This window comes from Glycine soja, chromosome 15, assembly GCF_004193775.1.
Source record: "Glycine soja cultivar W05 chromosome 15, ASM419377v2, whole genome shotgun sequence".
Taxonomy (NCBI): domain Eukaryota; kingdom Viridiplantae; phylum Streptophyta; class Magnoliopsida; order Fabales; family Fabaceae; genus Glycine; species Glycine soja.
In genome coordinates, this window is record NC_041016.1 from 21,084,207 (window position 1) to 21,100,579 (window position 16,373).

General features: G+C 33.3%; 1 protein-coding gene across 2 annotated transcripts; it reads right to left on the reverse strand.

Annotated features, from left to right (window-relative positions):
* Positions 1–11,368: 11,368 nt before the first annotated feature.
* Positions 11,369–13,729, reverse strand: LOC114388379 (S-adenosylmethionine synthase). 2 transcript variants are annotated; one of them, XM_028348827.1, is made up of 2 exons: positions 13,588–13,729; positions 11,369–12,859 (listed from the first exon to the last, which is right to left on the reverse strand). In XM_028348827.1, exon 2 carries the CDS (start codon positions 12,849–12,851, stop codon positions 11,664–11,666), a length of 1,188 nt encoding a protein of 395 aa, XP_028204628.1. In that variant the 5' UTR covers positions 12,852–12,859; positions 13,588–13,729; the 3' UTR covers positions 11,369–11,663. The 2 variants fall into 2 exon arrangements, with proteins under 2 accessions (XP_028204628.1, XP_028204629.1); XM_028348828.1 differs by having other exon boundaries at positions 13,449–13,687.
* Between the last annotated feature and the right edge of the window lie 2,644 nt (positions 13,730–16,373).

The following is a 16,373-nucleotide window of genomic DNA, read 5'->3' on the forward strand; positions in this document are numbered from 1 at the left end:
TTTAGACGCCTTCAAAGAATTACTGACTGACGGCAGATATGATCCTGTAGATCAGACCCCAAAAAAATATTATCTAGTGAGCATGACAATTGAGAAATTTGACATTACACTAACCCTGGCCTTCCTTGATCCTAGCATGTGTCAAAACAATAACGATGGGCCTTTCATCTTCAACCTCATTCAAGTAAGACAAAAACTATAAGCAGTAATTTTCCCAGAGTGTGCAGGATAGCACCTGCCCACTATCAGAAGCAAACAACAATAAATGTATCAGTATATCAATATCTAATCATCACCAGATACAAATAACAATTACACACACTCAAAACTTAAATTCTAAAACATAACCTCAAATCCTTTAATTTGAAAACAACCCTTGTATTTTTTGATGAGACATATCAGAATACCACTTCATCAACCACGCCAATAACGTCTAAAGCAACCACAAGATAAACGCATATTATTTGAAAAGCCATAAGTACCTCAATCAAAATCAATGCACAAATTGCAAACAATCTTACCAACCAAGAGTCCAGTTTGAAAATCACGAGTAATGACAGTGGAAAAATCAACAAATCTAAATTTCCTAAAAGTTAGGTGTTCCGTATCAGATTGCCTAACAACAGTAACTCTAGTAAAAGATAATTTATATTCATGATCACAAATTTTGAATTGACCATCATTCTTCATAACTTTAAAATTATGCATCACATAAGTCAAATTTTCCTTCAAATCAGCCTTCGAAGACTTTAGCTGATCTTGTTTGCAAACAACATGGATATAAATACAAAGAATATAAATACCTGATTGAATGGTCAATAATATAGTATATAACAATAAAAAAAATGGGAAAAAACATACATCATAATCAACAATAACCATTTCGACTTGTTCAGACTTTTCAGGGATCCCAATGAACCAAAGATCAGTGATCCTTGCAAAAAGCTTAAGAGTTTTCCTTGATCCATCTATCAACTTAATCTTATCAGGAACACGTGCCATAACTTTATATAAAATTGGTTGCTCGTAAATCTATATAAAATTGGTTGCTCGTAAATCTATGATGTAGGCAATCGCAAAGCCTGAACAACAACACCAAGAAAAATAGAACATCAGTTAAAAACCAAGCATATAGTCGAACGAGAAAAAAATTAAATTACCACCTCAACCATAGGAAACCAAAGTTAACAATCTATGACCAAAAAAACAAAGAAGAAAACTCAGAAACACACATAAGACCGCAAGAAACTTTGTAAAGACAATCATGCATATGATTCAGTAAAAATAAACACCTGATCATGTGAGTAAACATAGTTAACAAAAGAGTTGGCAAACATATAAGAATGCATTAACACGAAACTTAGCAAAGCATACAAAAAACAACCATCCCCAACATAAACACACAACAACATCGGTACAAAAATTAAGGCTCAACTTCTCTCAGCCAAACCGAACAAAGTTCATTAAACTGTAAAATAACAAAAAAAAGGTAAGACACACATGAACAACATAAATAGCCAAACCTAGTTCATTAAACTGTAAAATAACAAAAAAAAAAGGTAAGACACACATGCACAACATAAATAGCCAAACCTAGTTCATTAAAATGTAAAATAACAAAAAAAAAAAGGTAAGACACACATGCATAACATAAATAGCCAACAACATGGGTACAAAAGTATAACTTTGATTTCTCGCACCCAAAACGAACAACCAAGCAAAGGCAAACTGTAAAACAAGCGTAACTCATTAAAACACAAAAAACGAAAGTTAGAAAAACACCGAAAAAAAGTTCTAAAATCAGGGGGAAAAGGTAGCACAGGCATGCACAACATAAACATTACCTTTTCTTCTCACAGCTAAGCCGAGCAACGGAGCAAAACCAAACTGAAAAACAAACTTCTCAACCAAAGAAAAGTTGTAAAATCACAGTCATGCACAACATAAAAGTTAGAAAACAAAGCACGAAAGTCAGAAAAACACCCAAAAAGAGTTCTAAAATCACTCGAAAAAGGTAACACACATACAAACTGAAAACAAACCGAACGCGAAGACATTCAGCAAAAAAACATAACACAACCGAAGGCATGTTAAGGCATGCACAACATAAACATTACCTTTTCTTCTCACAGCCAAGCCGAGCAACGGAGCAAAACCAAACTTGAAAACAAAAAGAAAACTGAAAACAAATCGAAGGCAAAGACATTCAGCAAAAAAACATAACACAGCCATACTCAGTATACTAAAAAGCTCACACCTTGAAATCCAGAAGCAAGCAAAGAGAAAAGAAACAGTTTTGTTTTCCAACTGGAAAATGAAGCAAACCAAAATGACACAACAACGGCTAACGGGATTCTACAAAACACCCAAACCATGTGCCCAACCAAAGAGTGGAAGCTAGCTTAACTATCAGACACATGGCACAACAGTTGCTTTTGGGGAAAAAAGAAACACGTAAACCAAAACATGTGTTGCTGTTGAAGAAGAAAGCAAAATGACCATAAAATGACCATAAACCCAGGAAAAGGGACACGTGGCAATTTTCTAAGCAGGGGCACAATAGGCTTTTTCCTCTACTTTTCTTTTATAATATAGGATATAGATTGGTGGACATTAGTCATCTTTTTCAATTTGATATGCATTATTACCACCATATGAATGGCTGGTGTTATATTTTTGGATTTGACTTTCCATTTATTTAATCAATGGAAATCCATATAATTATGTGATCCATATAATCATTTTTTACATGATTTTCATAACAAGTATTTTAGAGTTATTCTTTATCTTCCTTAAATTTTTTGTAATTTAATTGTTAAGATTAACTATTCATTCAAATCATTATTAGATTTTAGGCTAAATCATAATTTTGATCTCCTATAATTGTAAATTTGTGTTTATCTCCTTATTTCTAAATCAAAACATTTAATTCTCCTATTTTTTAGAATAACTAATTTTGATCAGTATGCCAGTTGATCATCCAAAGTCAAATGTTAACTTTGATGTAACATGTATTAGCCTAACATAATGCTTACGTGGGTTGTGGGCATAGCGCTTATGTGATAAAGGATTAAATAAAGTGAAAAACAAAAAGATCTTAATAAGAATTGAATTCATCACCTTTTATTTAAACACAAAGCAATAAATCCCTAAGATATTTGTTTTGTTTAATTAATTTCAAACACTATTTTAAATGTATCATTAGTCAAAAGTTATTAACTTTTTTATTATAAAAAATTATAAATTAATATAAATTATTTAATATTTAAATAAAATTAATATTTTATTTTATTTTATTTTAATATAAATTAATAAAAATTGTTCTTATTTTATAAATTTTTTTAAAAAATACATAAACTAATATATGGGTTATTTTAAAAACTTTTTTTATTTAATTTTTACAAATTAGGTAAGTTTAAAATAATATTTAAATAATATAAAAAAATTGATTAATTTTTAAAATTAAAATTAAAATTCATATTATTTATATATAAAATTATATGTACATAGTTTTTAGAAATTACATAAAGTAATTTATATAAATAATTTACATATTAATTTATATAATTTCTTCATTTATATAATTGGTATTAAAAACTTGTTTACTACATAATTTTTATAGTTAAACAATAATATTAACATGAAGTTTCCAAAAATAAATAAATATTTAAATTTTATGAATTTATATAATTATAATAAAAAGAATTTACATATTCAAATAAATTTACATAATTTGTATAACTTACATATTAATTGATGCAATGATATTGATTTATATAACTAGAGTAAAGTAATATTTATATCAAAATAAATTTACAAAATAATTTATATATGAATTTATCAAATTTAATTATAAATTAGTAAAATTAAATAAAAATATGTAAACTATTCAAACTAATATATATATATATATATATATATATATATATATATATATATATATATATATATATATATATAATGATATAAAATAAAATTAAAAAGATGTATATATATTAAATATTTAATTTAATTTATAAATTTTTATAATTTAAAAAATTAATAACTCTTGACTAATGATATATATAAAATAATATTTATAAAATTAACTAAGAAAAGCAAATATTTTAATAGTTTATGATGTTATCTTTGAATAAGAGGTCATGAGTTTAATTTTTACTAAGATTTTTTTTTATTTTTTTACTTTATTTAACTCACTGTCATATAAGCATCATGTAAACAATCTATATAAGTGTCACACCAACGCTAATACATCACATCAAAGTCAACATTTGACTTTGACTTTGGATGATCAACTAATGAAAGGACCAAAATTGTTTACTCTGAAAAATAGGAGACTAAATGTCTTGATATAGAAATAAAGGGATCAAAATTCTACATTTAAAATTATAGGGAGACCAACATTACAATTTAGTCTAGATTTTAAGAAAATGAATAACAAGGATGAAGAGTAACTCATCTTTTACAATTATTCTTGGAGTAACTCTCTCTCTCTCTCTCTTTATATATATATATATATATGACGGTGGATCAACTTATTCCAGGAGTTACTCCTCATCCTCTCCCTTGATCACGTCTACACTTTTCGTGATACTGACTAGATGTGGAGCATGGGGTATAAGCCGGAGTAGCGAACTTTGATTGTCTTTGTGTCTACTTTTGACAAGAATCTCATTTGGTCGATCAAGGTTCAAAATGCCACTGATTCTGCAAAGGTCATTCCACGGAGGAGTCTAGCAATCTTGGAGGAAAATGGACAACGACACCAGAAAGCTCTGAGCAAGGTGACATCCTTAGAGGCAGAGGAAAATGGACAACGACACCAAAAAACTCTGAGCAAGGTGACGTCCTTAGAGGCTGAGGTCACCAAGTGGAGGGTCATTACTCGAACTGTTTGGAGAGTGAAGCATCCTAATACATAACAAATGATTATATTTGTATTTTAACAATGAAAAGTTGTTACATAGAAGTAAGAGAAAGGAAAAGTAGTTTGTACATAAAAGGGATAAATTAACATGAGATTATTAAAGGTTATCATTTATCAAGGTATTGAAGGTTATGAAGTGTTGTACATGAATGCCTATATTACCTTCAAGAAAAAGAGAAGAAATTATAAGTAATGAAAGAAAAAGAAAAAAAAAGAATCCATGAAAATCTCAATGTTTTTTGTGGGATAGTTTAATGAATATTTTCTATTGACAAATCACATAAAATCCATACTAAAAAGGAATCGATTGAAATCTTTATATTTTTAAATACCAGAAGACTTTTTTTAAGCTTAAAAATATCTTAATTGAATATTATTGGATTTCATTGTAGTTCTTAAAAAATCCCAATAATCTTAATTGAATACCACAATACTTATTTATGTCATTTAAAAGTCTAGATTGAATATCTCAATACTTTTTTTATATATAAAAAAAATCTTTTAAAATCCTTCAAAATTCCAATCCAATACATTCCCATAATGTTCTAAGTCCTAGTATAAAAGTAATCATTTTTACATGTTATATTAGAGCAAGTTATACTAGGTTTAAAATTCTATTATTTAGGGTTTAGTTATATAATATAAACATTTTGGGGAATGAGTTTTTGGTAAAAAAAGATTTATTATTGTTAAATTAAATAGTTAAATAGATTTAATTCGCACAAGTATTTTGATAAATATTTTGGAGAATGAGGTTTTGGTAAAAAAAAAAGTTGTATATATATTTATTGAAGTAAAAAGGTTACTCTCTCACATATATAGTAGTACTTCAATGAAATGATCTTTTTAACACCTTTAAAATTTGGATTCAACGACAATTGGTACTATTTCCTACCAACAACTAATCGCTGACTAAGAGGACCAATCACTGACTTCCAATAAATAATGGCAAGCATGCTTATTGTTGGGCTGTGACCTAAATCCATATGGAAGATTATTCTGTTATTTTTTCTATTTTGTCCTCTGCATATATAAGGCAAGGATGCCCTGCATTTTCTAGACAGAGGATAAGCTTCCACTTGTATACTGCAACCATAATAAAAAAGCTTTCTGTTTTTCCCTCCCGTGGATGTAGCCTTGATCAAGGTGAACCACGTAATTTTGTGTGTGTTCTTTCTCTCCTTTCTTCTCTTTCAATTCTGCTGCAATTTTGTGTGTATGACATTTCTGGTATGTTGCATTTTCTGCTGCTTTCTTGTTTGTTCTTCATCACTTCCATAACAAACTGGTATCAAGAGCTCTAGTTGCGATCAAGGGAATTCAAGATTCTCGTCTGAATACAAAGATCAAGTTGTAGGAGTCTTGTTTCTGGTTCTTTCGCTGCTTCTTGGTGATCAAGAACACTCAAGAAATTATGTCAAACACAATCAGTATTGAGAAAGTCAATGGAAAGAATAGCTTCAATCTGTGGCGCATCAAGATGCGTGCTTTGTTGAAGGAACAACGTGTTTGGGCTGTTGTTGCTTCTGCATCTGTGAAGAAAGAAGTGGCTTCTGAATCAAAAGAAAAGACCTCTATTTCAAAGACTGAAGAACTTGCAAAACAAGAAGAAAAGGCTCACTCACTAATCTTGCTTTCCTTGTCTGATGAAGTTTTATATGAAGTTGCAAATGAAGAAACTGCAAGTGGCTTATGGCTCAAGTTGGAAAAGCTGTATATGACTAAGTCAATCTGCAACAAGCTCTTCTTGAAGAGGCGTTTATTTGGTTTACACATGAAAGAAGGTACATCTCTTATAGATCATCTTGATGAATTAAATTCTATTTTGATGGAATTAAGAGATATAGATGTTAAGATAGAGGATGAAGATGCTTCCATGATTCTGTTAGCGTCTCTACCACCATTATATGAAAGCTTTGTCAATTCCCTTAGTGTTGGTAAGGAATGTGTCACCATGGAGGAGATGAAATCCAGCTTATACTCAAGGGAACTTCGCTCTAAAGCATCTAGAAATTCTGAAGAATCAAATGGATCTAGTCTTGTTGCCTCTAACTCTAACAAGAACATCAAGAAAAATGTGTTTAAAGGAAAGAAGAAGACTCATGTCAATCCAAAGGATATCTGTAACTATTGCAAGGAGCCAAGTCATTGGAAGAAAGATTGTCCCAAGAAAAAGGGCAAACCATCTGCTGCTATTGTCAAGGAAGGTTCCACATCTGAAAATGAGCTTGTTCTCTCAGTTGCTGATCATCACCAACATTCTGAAAATCAATGGATATTAGACTTTGGATGTTCCTTTCATATGTGTCCTAACAAAACCTGGTTTGACACCTATGAAGAGAAATCGGGTGGAAATGTCTTTATGGGAAATGATGTCTCATGCAAGACAGTTGGAATTGGCACAATAAAAATCAAGATGCATGATGGAATTATTCGAACACTCACTGAAGTTAGGCATGTTCCAGACCTGAAGAAGAATCTAATCTCTATAGGTATTATGGATGGAAAAGGGTTCAAATGCAGCACTGAAAATGGGGTCACGAAAATTCATAAAGGCTCTACAATGGTGATGAAGGGTATAAAGAAGGGTAATCTTTATATACTTCAAGGTACAACATGTATTGATGATGGTCTAGTAGCTGTTGCATCAAGATCCAATAAGAGCATACCTGACTTAACTCAATTGTGGCACATGAGGCTAGGACATATGAGTGAAAAAGGTATGATGATACTTCAAAAACAGCAGCTGTTAGGAAATCAGAAATTGGATGAACTGAAATTCTGTGAGCACTGTGTTTTCGGCAAGCAACATAGGATTAAATTTTCAAAAGCAATTCACACCACCAAAGGAACTCTTGATTACATTCATGCTGACTGTTGGGGGCCTGCAAGAGTACCTTCTCTAGGTGGTGGAAGGTATTTTCTGTCCATAATTGATGACTACTCAAGGATGACTTAGATCTACATCATGAGTCAGAAGAGTCAAGCTTTCAAATGCTTCAAAGAATGGAAAGCACTGATTGAAAAATAAAATGAAAGGAAAGTTAAAAGACTCAGAACTGATAATGGCTTGGAGTTTTGCTCAACAGAATTTAACAAATTCTACAGAGATGAAGGAATTGCTAGACAACTTACCGTTAGGAACACTCCTCAGCAAAATGGAGTTGCTGAAAGAATGAACAGAACACTCCTGGAAAGAACAAGATGCCTGTTATCCAATGCTGGTCTCAACAGAAGTTTTTGGGGAGAAGCTATCAATACAGCTTGTCTTCTAATCAATAGAACACCCTCTAGTGCTATAGGACTTAAAACTCCTATTGAAATCTGGAATGGCAAAACAGCAAACTACTCAAACCTAAGAGTATTTGGCTGCAATGCTTATTATCATGTCAATGAAGGAAAGCTAGTATCTAGATCAAGAAATGGTTTGTTCATGGGTTATGGTGATGGGGAGAAAGGCTATAGGATCTGGTCACCATCCGAAAAGAAAGTTCTACTCAGCAGAGATGTAATTTTTGATGAATCACACCTGTTTTATCCCAAGCTTGAGGTTCCAATTGTTGGAACACAAAGCTGCCACTCTCCTCAAGAAAAGGATGTAGAATCTATAGCCAAAGACTTAGAAAAAGGGGGTCATTCCAAAACATCTCCTGTGGTTCTTCAAGAAGGTGAGAAATTAGAAGATTTCAGTGCAAATGAGTCTCATTTGGCTGCTGAACCTGATCCTCCACAGCTCAATTCTGAAATCAATCAGAGACCAAAAAGGATCACTAAACCTCCTGACAGATATGGCTTTGAAGACATGGCTGCCTATGCATTACATGCAGCTAAAGACATAGATTCAAATGAACCAGCCACTTACCAAGAAGCTATCAATCATCCTGAAGCTAAAAATTGGTTGTTAGCTATGAAAGAGGAAATGGAATCTTTATATAAGAATCAGACCTAGAAACTTGTTGAACTACCTAAAGGAAGACATGTGGTAGGCTGCAAGTGGATATACAAGAGGAAACCTGGTCTTTCAGAAAAGGAAGGGATAAGATACAAGGCTAGGTTAGTTGCCAAGGGATTCAGCCAGAAAGGAGTAGATTTCAACGAAATTTTTTCTCCTATGGTTAGACATACATCCATCAGGGTTTTGCTTGCTATAGTGGCAAACCAAGATCTGGAACTTGAACAACTTGATGTCAAGACTGCTTTTCTCCATGGAAGATTGGAAGAAAATATTCTAATGAAACAGCCTGAAGGTTTTGAAGTTCAAGGAAAAGAAAGGTATGTTTGTTAACTACAGAGGTCCTTGTATGGGTTGAAACAATCTCCAAGGCAATGGTACATGAGGTTTGACAGCTTTATCACCAGCCAAGGATTCAAGAGGAGTCTCTATGACAGCTGTGTTTATCACAACAAGGTGGAGGATGGATCAATGAGTTATCTTCTACTCTATGTAGATGGCATGCTTATTGCAGCAAAAAGCATGTGTGATATACAAAATCTGAAGATTCTCCTGAATGGTGAATTTGATATGAAAGATCTAGGGGCTGCGAAGAAAATCTTAGGAATGGAAATCTATAGGGACAGAACTCAGAAAAGGCTATTTTTGTCTCAAAAGGATTACATTCAGAAAATACTTGTAAGGTTTGGAATGGCTGACTCTAAACCTTTCAGCACTCCCCTTTCAGAAAAAAAGAAGTTGTCTGCTATGATAAAGGTTCAAGCTCAAGCTGATCAGGACTACATGTCAAAGGTTTCATACTCAAGTGTTGTTGGCAGTCTCATGTATGCCATGGTCTGCACTAGACCTGACCTTGCTTATGTTGTTAGCATGGTTAGTACGTTATTAAACCAACCTCAGAAGGAACATTGGAAGGCTGTTAACTGAATTTTCAGATATCTTAAAGGGACTACAGATGTAGGTTTGATCTATGGATCTCATCCAAATTGCTGCCTCACTGGCTATTCTGATGCAGATTTTGCTGCTGATCTAGTCAAGAGAAGGTCATTAACAGGGTATGCTTACACCCTTGGTGGCTGCTTGGTGAGTTGGAAGGCAACACTTCAACCTTCTGTTGCCTTCTCAACTACTGAGGCTGAATATATGGCTCTTACTGAAGCTGCGAAGGAAGGAATTTGGCTGAGAGGTCTGATAAATGATCTCGGAATTAATCAAGAATATGCTAACATCTACTGTGACAGCCTTAGTGCTATATGCTTGGCCAAGGACCAGGTTCATCATGATAGAACCAAGCATATAGATGTTAGATATCACTTCATTCGGTCAGAAAGAAGAATCAAAGTTCATAAGATCAGCACTCTGCACAATCCTGCTGATATGTTCACAAAGCTAGTTCCGAAGAGCAAGTTTGATCATTGCTTAAGCTTGCTCAATGTTGATTGTTGGGGTTAAGATCTTGTGTGGTTGGAGGGAGCAGTTTGTGTCCTATATGGATGTTAGTTCAAGGTGGTGAATTGTTGGGCTATGACTCATATGGAAGATTATTCTGTTATTTTTTCTGTTTTGTCCTCTGTCTATATAAGGCAAGGATGCCCTGTATTTTCTAAACAGAGGATAAGCTTCCACTTGTATACTACAACCATAATAAAAAAGCTTTCTGTTTTTCCCTCCCATGGATGTAGCATTGATCAAGGTGAACCACATAATTTTGTGTGTTCTTTCTCTCCTTTCTTCTCTTTCAATTCTGCTACAATTTTGTGTGTATGACATTTATGGTCTATTGCATTTTCTGCTACTTTCTTGTTTGTTCTTCATCACTTCCATAACACTTATAATGTGTGCATGTGACAGAAGAATTTCCACTTGGCCGACCCTTGGCTTGCGGCAACATGAAACAACAAAAATGTAACTTGAGTTACATTTCATGGGACCATAGCTGAATCACCCCCTGGAAATAGACTCCTTTAACCATTCAGCTAAATGAAAATGAAAACCACTGCTCAAGGTTCAGTCACACCAATCATTAAATCAAACGCTCCTCATCTATTGCTCTCAATTAAAACACTTGGCAATCAAAATAGCAACACTTTAAGTTTAAGACCGAAGTAACCATAAACCATGAAGAAGATTTGTCATTTGCCAGTTCATAATATCACCACCGACAAGGTTTGTCTGGGTGTTATTTGAGGTAAAATGCACTATAAAAAGCTAGATTTTAAATTGTAAAATCTTCATGGTGGTAAAATTGTATACTCTCTGTAATAGTGTGCATGATAGTCATTTTTTCCTAGTAAAACCTAGATTACACAATTTAAAGGGAGTATACAATTTACTATGTGAATTCAGTAGAAGTACTGCAATTCACATAGTAAATTCAGTTAGATTACTGTATATAGTGTGCATTTTATTGTTTTGCAACGCAAAATGATACTAGTCATGTTTTCCCAGTTTTCCCAGTAAACCTAGACTACAAATGAATTCCGTGAAAGTACTGCAATTCACATAGTAAAATTGTATACTCTCTATAATTTGAGATTATTACATATTTCTAGCATAAATCTTGAGAGAACATTTTTTTTTGTTTCATCATATAAAATATATATGTTCTGAAAGAACACATACAAGTACACAAAAAAAAGGGGGAAATTCATAAAAAAATACAGAAAAAAAAAAACAGAATTGAGTAAGAGGGAAGGAAACATAGAGAAAATTTTAGCAATCAGATAATAAGAAGCCAGTAGTAGTGCAAAAGTCCCTTGCCAAGAGTGTTGGAACCCCTTTTAGTTAAGCAGGTACCTTCTCCCCCTTGAGTGGCTTCACCACTTCCCATGTGAAGTCAGGGTCATCTCTGCCAAAGTGTCCATATGCAGCAGTCTTCAAGAACCTGCCATTTCCACCCCTCTTGAGATCAAGGTTGATGGAGATCATGCCAGGCCTGAAGTCAAAACTCTCCTTCACAATGCTGAGGATTTCCTTGTCAGGGATCTTCCCAGTGCCATAAGTGTCAACAAACACAGACAAGGGCTCAGGCACACCAATGGCATAGGAAACTTGCACAATTGCCCTCCTAGCAAGTCCATTTGCAACAATGCTCTTTGCAGCTTGCCTCACAATGTAGGCACCACTCCTATCAACCTTGGTAGGATCCTTCCCAGAGAAGGCACCACCACCATGTGCACCCCATCCTCCATAGGTGTCGATGATGATCTTGCGGCCGGTGAGACCAGCATCGCCATGCGGCCCTCCAATGACAAACCTGCCAGAAGGGTTCAAATGGAAAATGGTCTTCTCATCAAGGTACTTCTCAGGAATCACAGGCTTAATCACGTGTTCTTTAAGATCAGCTGCAATCTCATCATTTGTGACAGTCTCATCATGCTGTGTGGAGATGAGCACAGTGTGGACGCGGATTGGAACCATGGCACCCTTGTCATTGTAGTACTCAACAGTGACTTGGGTCTTGCCATCAGGTCTCAGCCAAGGGCATGTCCCGTTCTTCCGAACCTCGGTGAGCTTGGCACCGAGCTTCGTGGCAAGGACATGGCTCAAGGGCATGAGCTCGGGAGTCTCGTCAGTGGCATAGCCGAACATATGACCTTGGTCACCAGCACCAATCTCCTCAGGCCTCTTTGTGAGGTGGCCGTGCACACCTTGAGCAATATCAGGACTCTGTTGCTCAATGTTGACGAGGACCTTGCAGTTGTCAGCATCAAGACCAACATCATCAGAGACAAAACCAATGTTCCTGCATGTGTCACGCACAATCTTCTCATAGTCCACGTTGGCCTTGGTTGTGATCTCTCCGAAAACCATCACCATGTTGGTCTTGGTGCAGGTTTCACAGGCAACCTTGCTGTCAGGGTCCTGCTCCAAGCATGCATCGAGCACAGCATCGGAGATCTGGTCACAGAGCTTGTCAGGGTGCCCCTCGTTCACTGATTCAGATGTGAATAGGAAAGTTTCTTGGGCCATTTTAACTTCTGTAGAGTAACATCAAACAAGAACACATAATTAGCACATATGAGCAAATTCACAGCCAAAAACACCACCATGACTACAATTTAAACATAACAGTCTAACTCAGCCAAGTCCCCCAACTAAGTTCAAGTTCAAAGTGGTGAAGGAAGAAAGGATGGGAAGAAATAGTGGGATCAAATCTCCCACTAACCAAAAAAAAAAAAGAAGAAGCTAACAATTAACAACTAAGATCTGCTGAATCCCGTTAACAATAAACTAACAATTAACCTTAGCCAATAAAAAAAGTTCAAGTTCAAGTTCTAAGTTTGATCATTGGTCAAATCTAGCACAAAACCCCCAGAACCCTTACTTGGAAACTACCACATCTCCGCAAATCAAGAAAAAAAATAAAAATTCTTCCACAAATTGTCACAAGCTACACATCAATTTCTCCAGATCTAAAACCCCAGACGGAATTCCAGCACAATTGGAGAAACTAGAATGCCAAAATTTGTAGATCAGGCTTCTAATTCAGACAAAAACACGGTTTCCGAGAGACAAATTCAGTTAAACACGGTCGACCCAGTTGAGGAAAAGGCAAAACAAACCAACCCAGAAGCACAAAATCCAAACTTGAACACTTCAGATCTGTGGCGAGGGTAAAAAATGACAACACGTGCACAACAGAAAACAACACTCCACAACCAACCCAACAGAAGGATGAAGAGAGAGAAAGAGAGAGTGGCAGCACCTGGCAAGGAGGCACTAAGAAAGAGAGAGAGAGATGGTAGCTTGAACAGACAGTAACCCGCTTTGTGCTGTTGTTAAGTCTGCTCAAGCGGTGCGAGTCCGAAAGGAAGACTTGGGTGTGGATTTATAGGCATAGGTGTGAGACGGGGGTGGGTGGGGGGTGCGTTAAAAGACGGAAATGCCCCTATGCAGCAAGATCTGAGTTAGATTCATCACTCGTACACTTCCCGTTTCTAGTGTCCACTTGGACGGTCCAGATTGGATCTGGGAAATGAATCTCAGCCGCGTGACACGGTGGCGTCGGTGGGTGTGAGTGTGGGATGAGATGTGTGAATCATGAATGTCGTGGCCACCACATCTACACCACCACGACACTACACGTTCCCCTATGTGGGCCCCATTACCTACCCCCAAAACCCAACCAAGGTATTCGTTGTTGGTGAGTTTATTGTATTTGACTACCTTAACTTAACTATGACTCCCCCCATAGTGTATCCACAGGTAGGGTTAAGAGAATTTCCTACTAATCATACATAAATATTTTATTATTTTTTAAATCAAATTCAAGTATTTTATTATTTTAAATACCTTTTTAATATTTTTTTTTTTGTCTTTTATCACATTATAAACTTTATTATATTTATATATTTTCTTCTCTCCTTCTATCTACCTGTTAAATAGCATAATAAATATTCATGTAACAATATTTCATTCCCCTTTTCTCTCTAATTTTTCATGTAACAAACGTTGTTAACTCCATAATTTCATTCTCTTTTTAGTTTTTAGCCTTTTAGGCGCAATCTTTTGGTAGCCGTTGAAAAATCCTCCTTATTTATAATTCAGAAATGCTTCTTGGTTTGAAGCAAATTTGGTATTAGAAGTACGAATGTCTTTTTTTTTCCTATCACACGATTTCCTTCTGTAAATGCTTTTTTTTTATACTAATTGTTTTTTTTTTCAACTTTTTTTCTATTAAACTAGGTGATAAATGTTTTTTTCCTTTTTTATACGGCAAATGCTTCTTTTTTCAACTTTTTCACCAAACTAAAATGATTTCACAAAATTATATATATCAAATTAGGTGATTTCAAAAATCGAGTAATTTTAACTTTTAACATTAATTATAATTATAATTGACCTAAAAAGTAATTTTTTAGGTAAAAAATAACTTCTACATCTGTTATAACATGTAAAAAATGATTTTTAGATCATTTATAACTGTAATTAATAAAGAAAATCATATTTTTATATAGATTATAATTACACGAGATTGTTTTCTTCAAGTTTTGGTGAGACAGGGTCACAATTATTGAACATTTTGGATCGAATTACGTATTTGTTATTTTATTTTATTTTTTAAAATTTTAAATGCACATTAGAAATTAGATGTTTCCAGGGATTCGTGTGATTCGTGCTATTTGACTTTGTACGAAATAACATTGGTGTTTATAATTTGATTGTCCATAATTTTTAATAAAAACTTAATTCTGTACCACACTTAACCAATCAGATATTTTGTCTCAGATTTTAACAATTGATATCACAAAAAAAAGGTTTTAACAAATAATTTAGAGTTTAAAATTAATTTTTAATTTAGCAAAATGTAAGTAAATTTTACATTAAATAAAAAATTAATTACTTTTTTTTCCAGATAATTGTAATAAATATCCTATATTTAAAAATGATCATATCTTTCTTATAATTATGATAAAAAAAAGTAGTACTCTATGTCATTTGTTTCTTATAAAAAGAGAAATAAAATAGTATTTATTTTTACTTCCTAAAAAATAAATCATTTTCTTCTAGTTTTCTATTTATAAAAAAACAAATGCTATTCTAAAAAGACAGGATTAAAAATAAAAATATATAGGAAATTTTTATTAAAAATGTCATTAATGCTGCACATCTATTATGCTTTCAAATGCATCCTTATTCCTTAAGTGAGTTCCAATAAAAATTCTTTCTTTTTATCTTTTATTTATGAGAATAAGAATCACAAATCATTTTCAACTAAATTTAGTTTTACAATATATTTAACCCCTTTACTATTAATTTGTTTGTATAAAAACATTTAATCATAAATTACTTTATTTTAAAATCAGCTAAATTCAATTTTACAAAATCAATTTTATGTAAAACCAAATGAATTTACAACATATTTGGGATTAGGTAAATTCATTGATTCGGATCAACTTCACAAACTCTAGGATCAAAATGGTACCAATTAAAATTATTCAAATTTTTAAGCATAACTAGATTCGAAAGTTTTTCAAAAAACTAAAAAAATACCTAAATCATCCTGTGGATAAATATGTATTTCAAAGACCCAAGTTATCAATTTTAGTAAAAAAAAAATGTTCTTTATTTTATTATCATATTTATTATTTTATTAAATTGTTAATTTGGTAAGTCATTGATTAAAATTAGAGGCGTGTTATCATGATAGAAATTATGATAATGAGAAATAATTCATTTATAATTTTAATCTAAATTGTTCTTGATAGTAGGATTATTGTGAATAAGACATCAATAATTCGGATAGATTAATATATATTTAATGATCTTTATTGGATAAAGATTAATATATCTCACTTATTAAATTGCATAGATTATGTATATATGAATATCATCATTGAACTGACTTAATTGAGAATTCCTAATAGTTAATATTATCTTGATATATCAATAGAAAGTTTTCAAAAAGAAATATAATAATTTCCTTTGACTTGAGATTATCACAGAAATTAACAAGTTATTTGTTATATTTTAATTTCAGAAACCTAATGC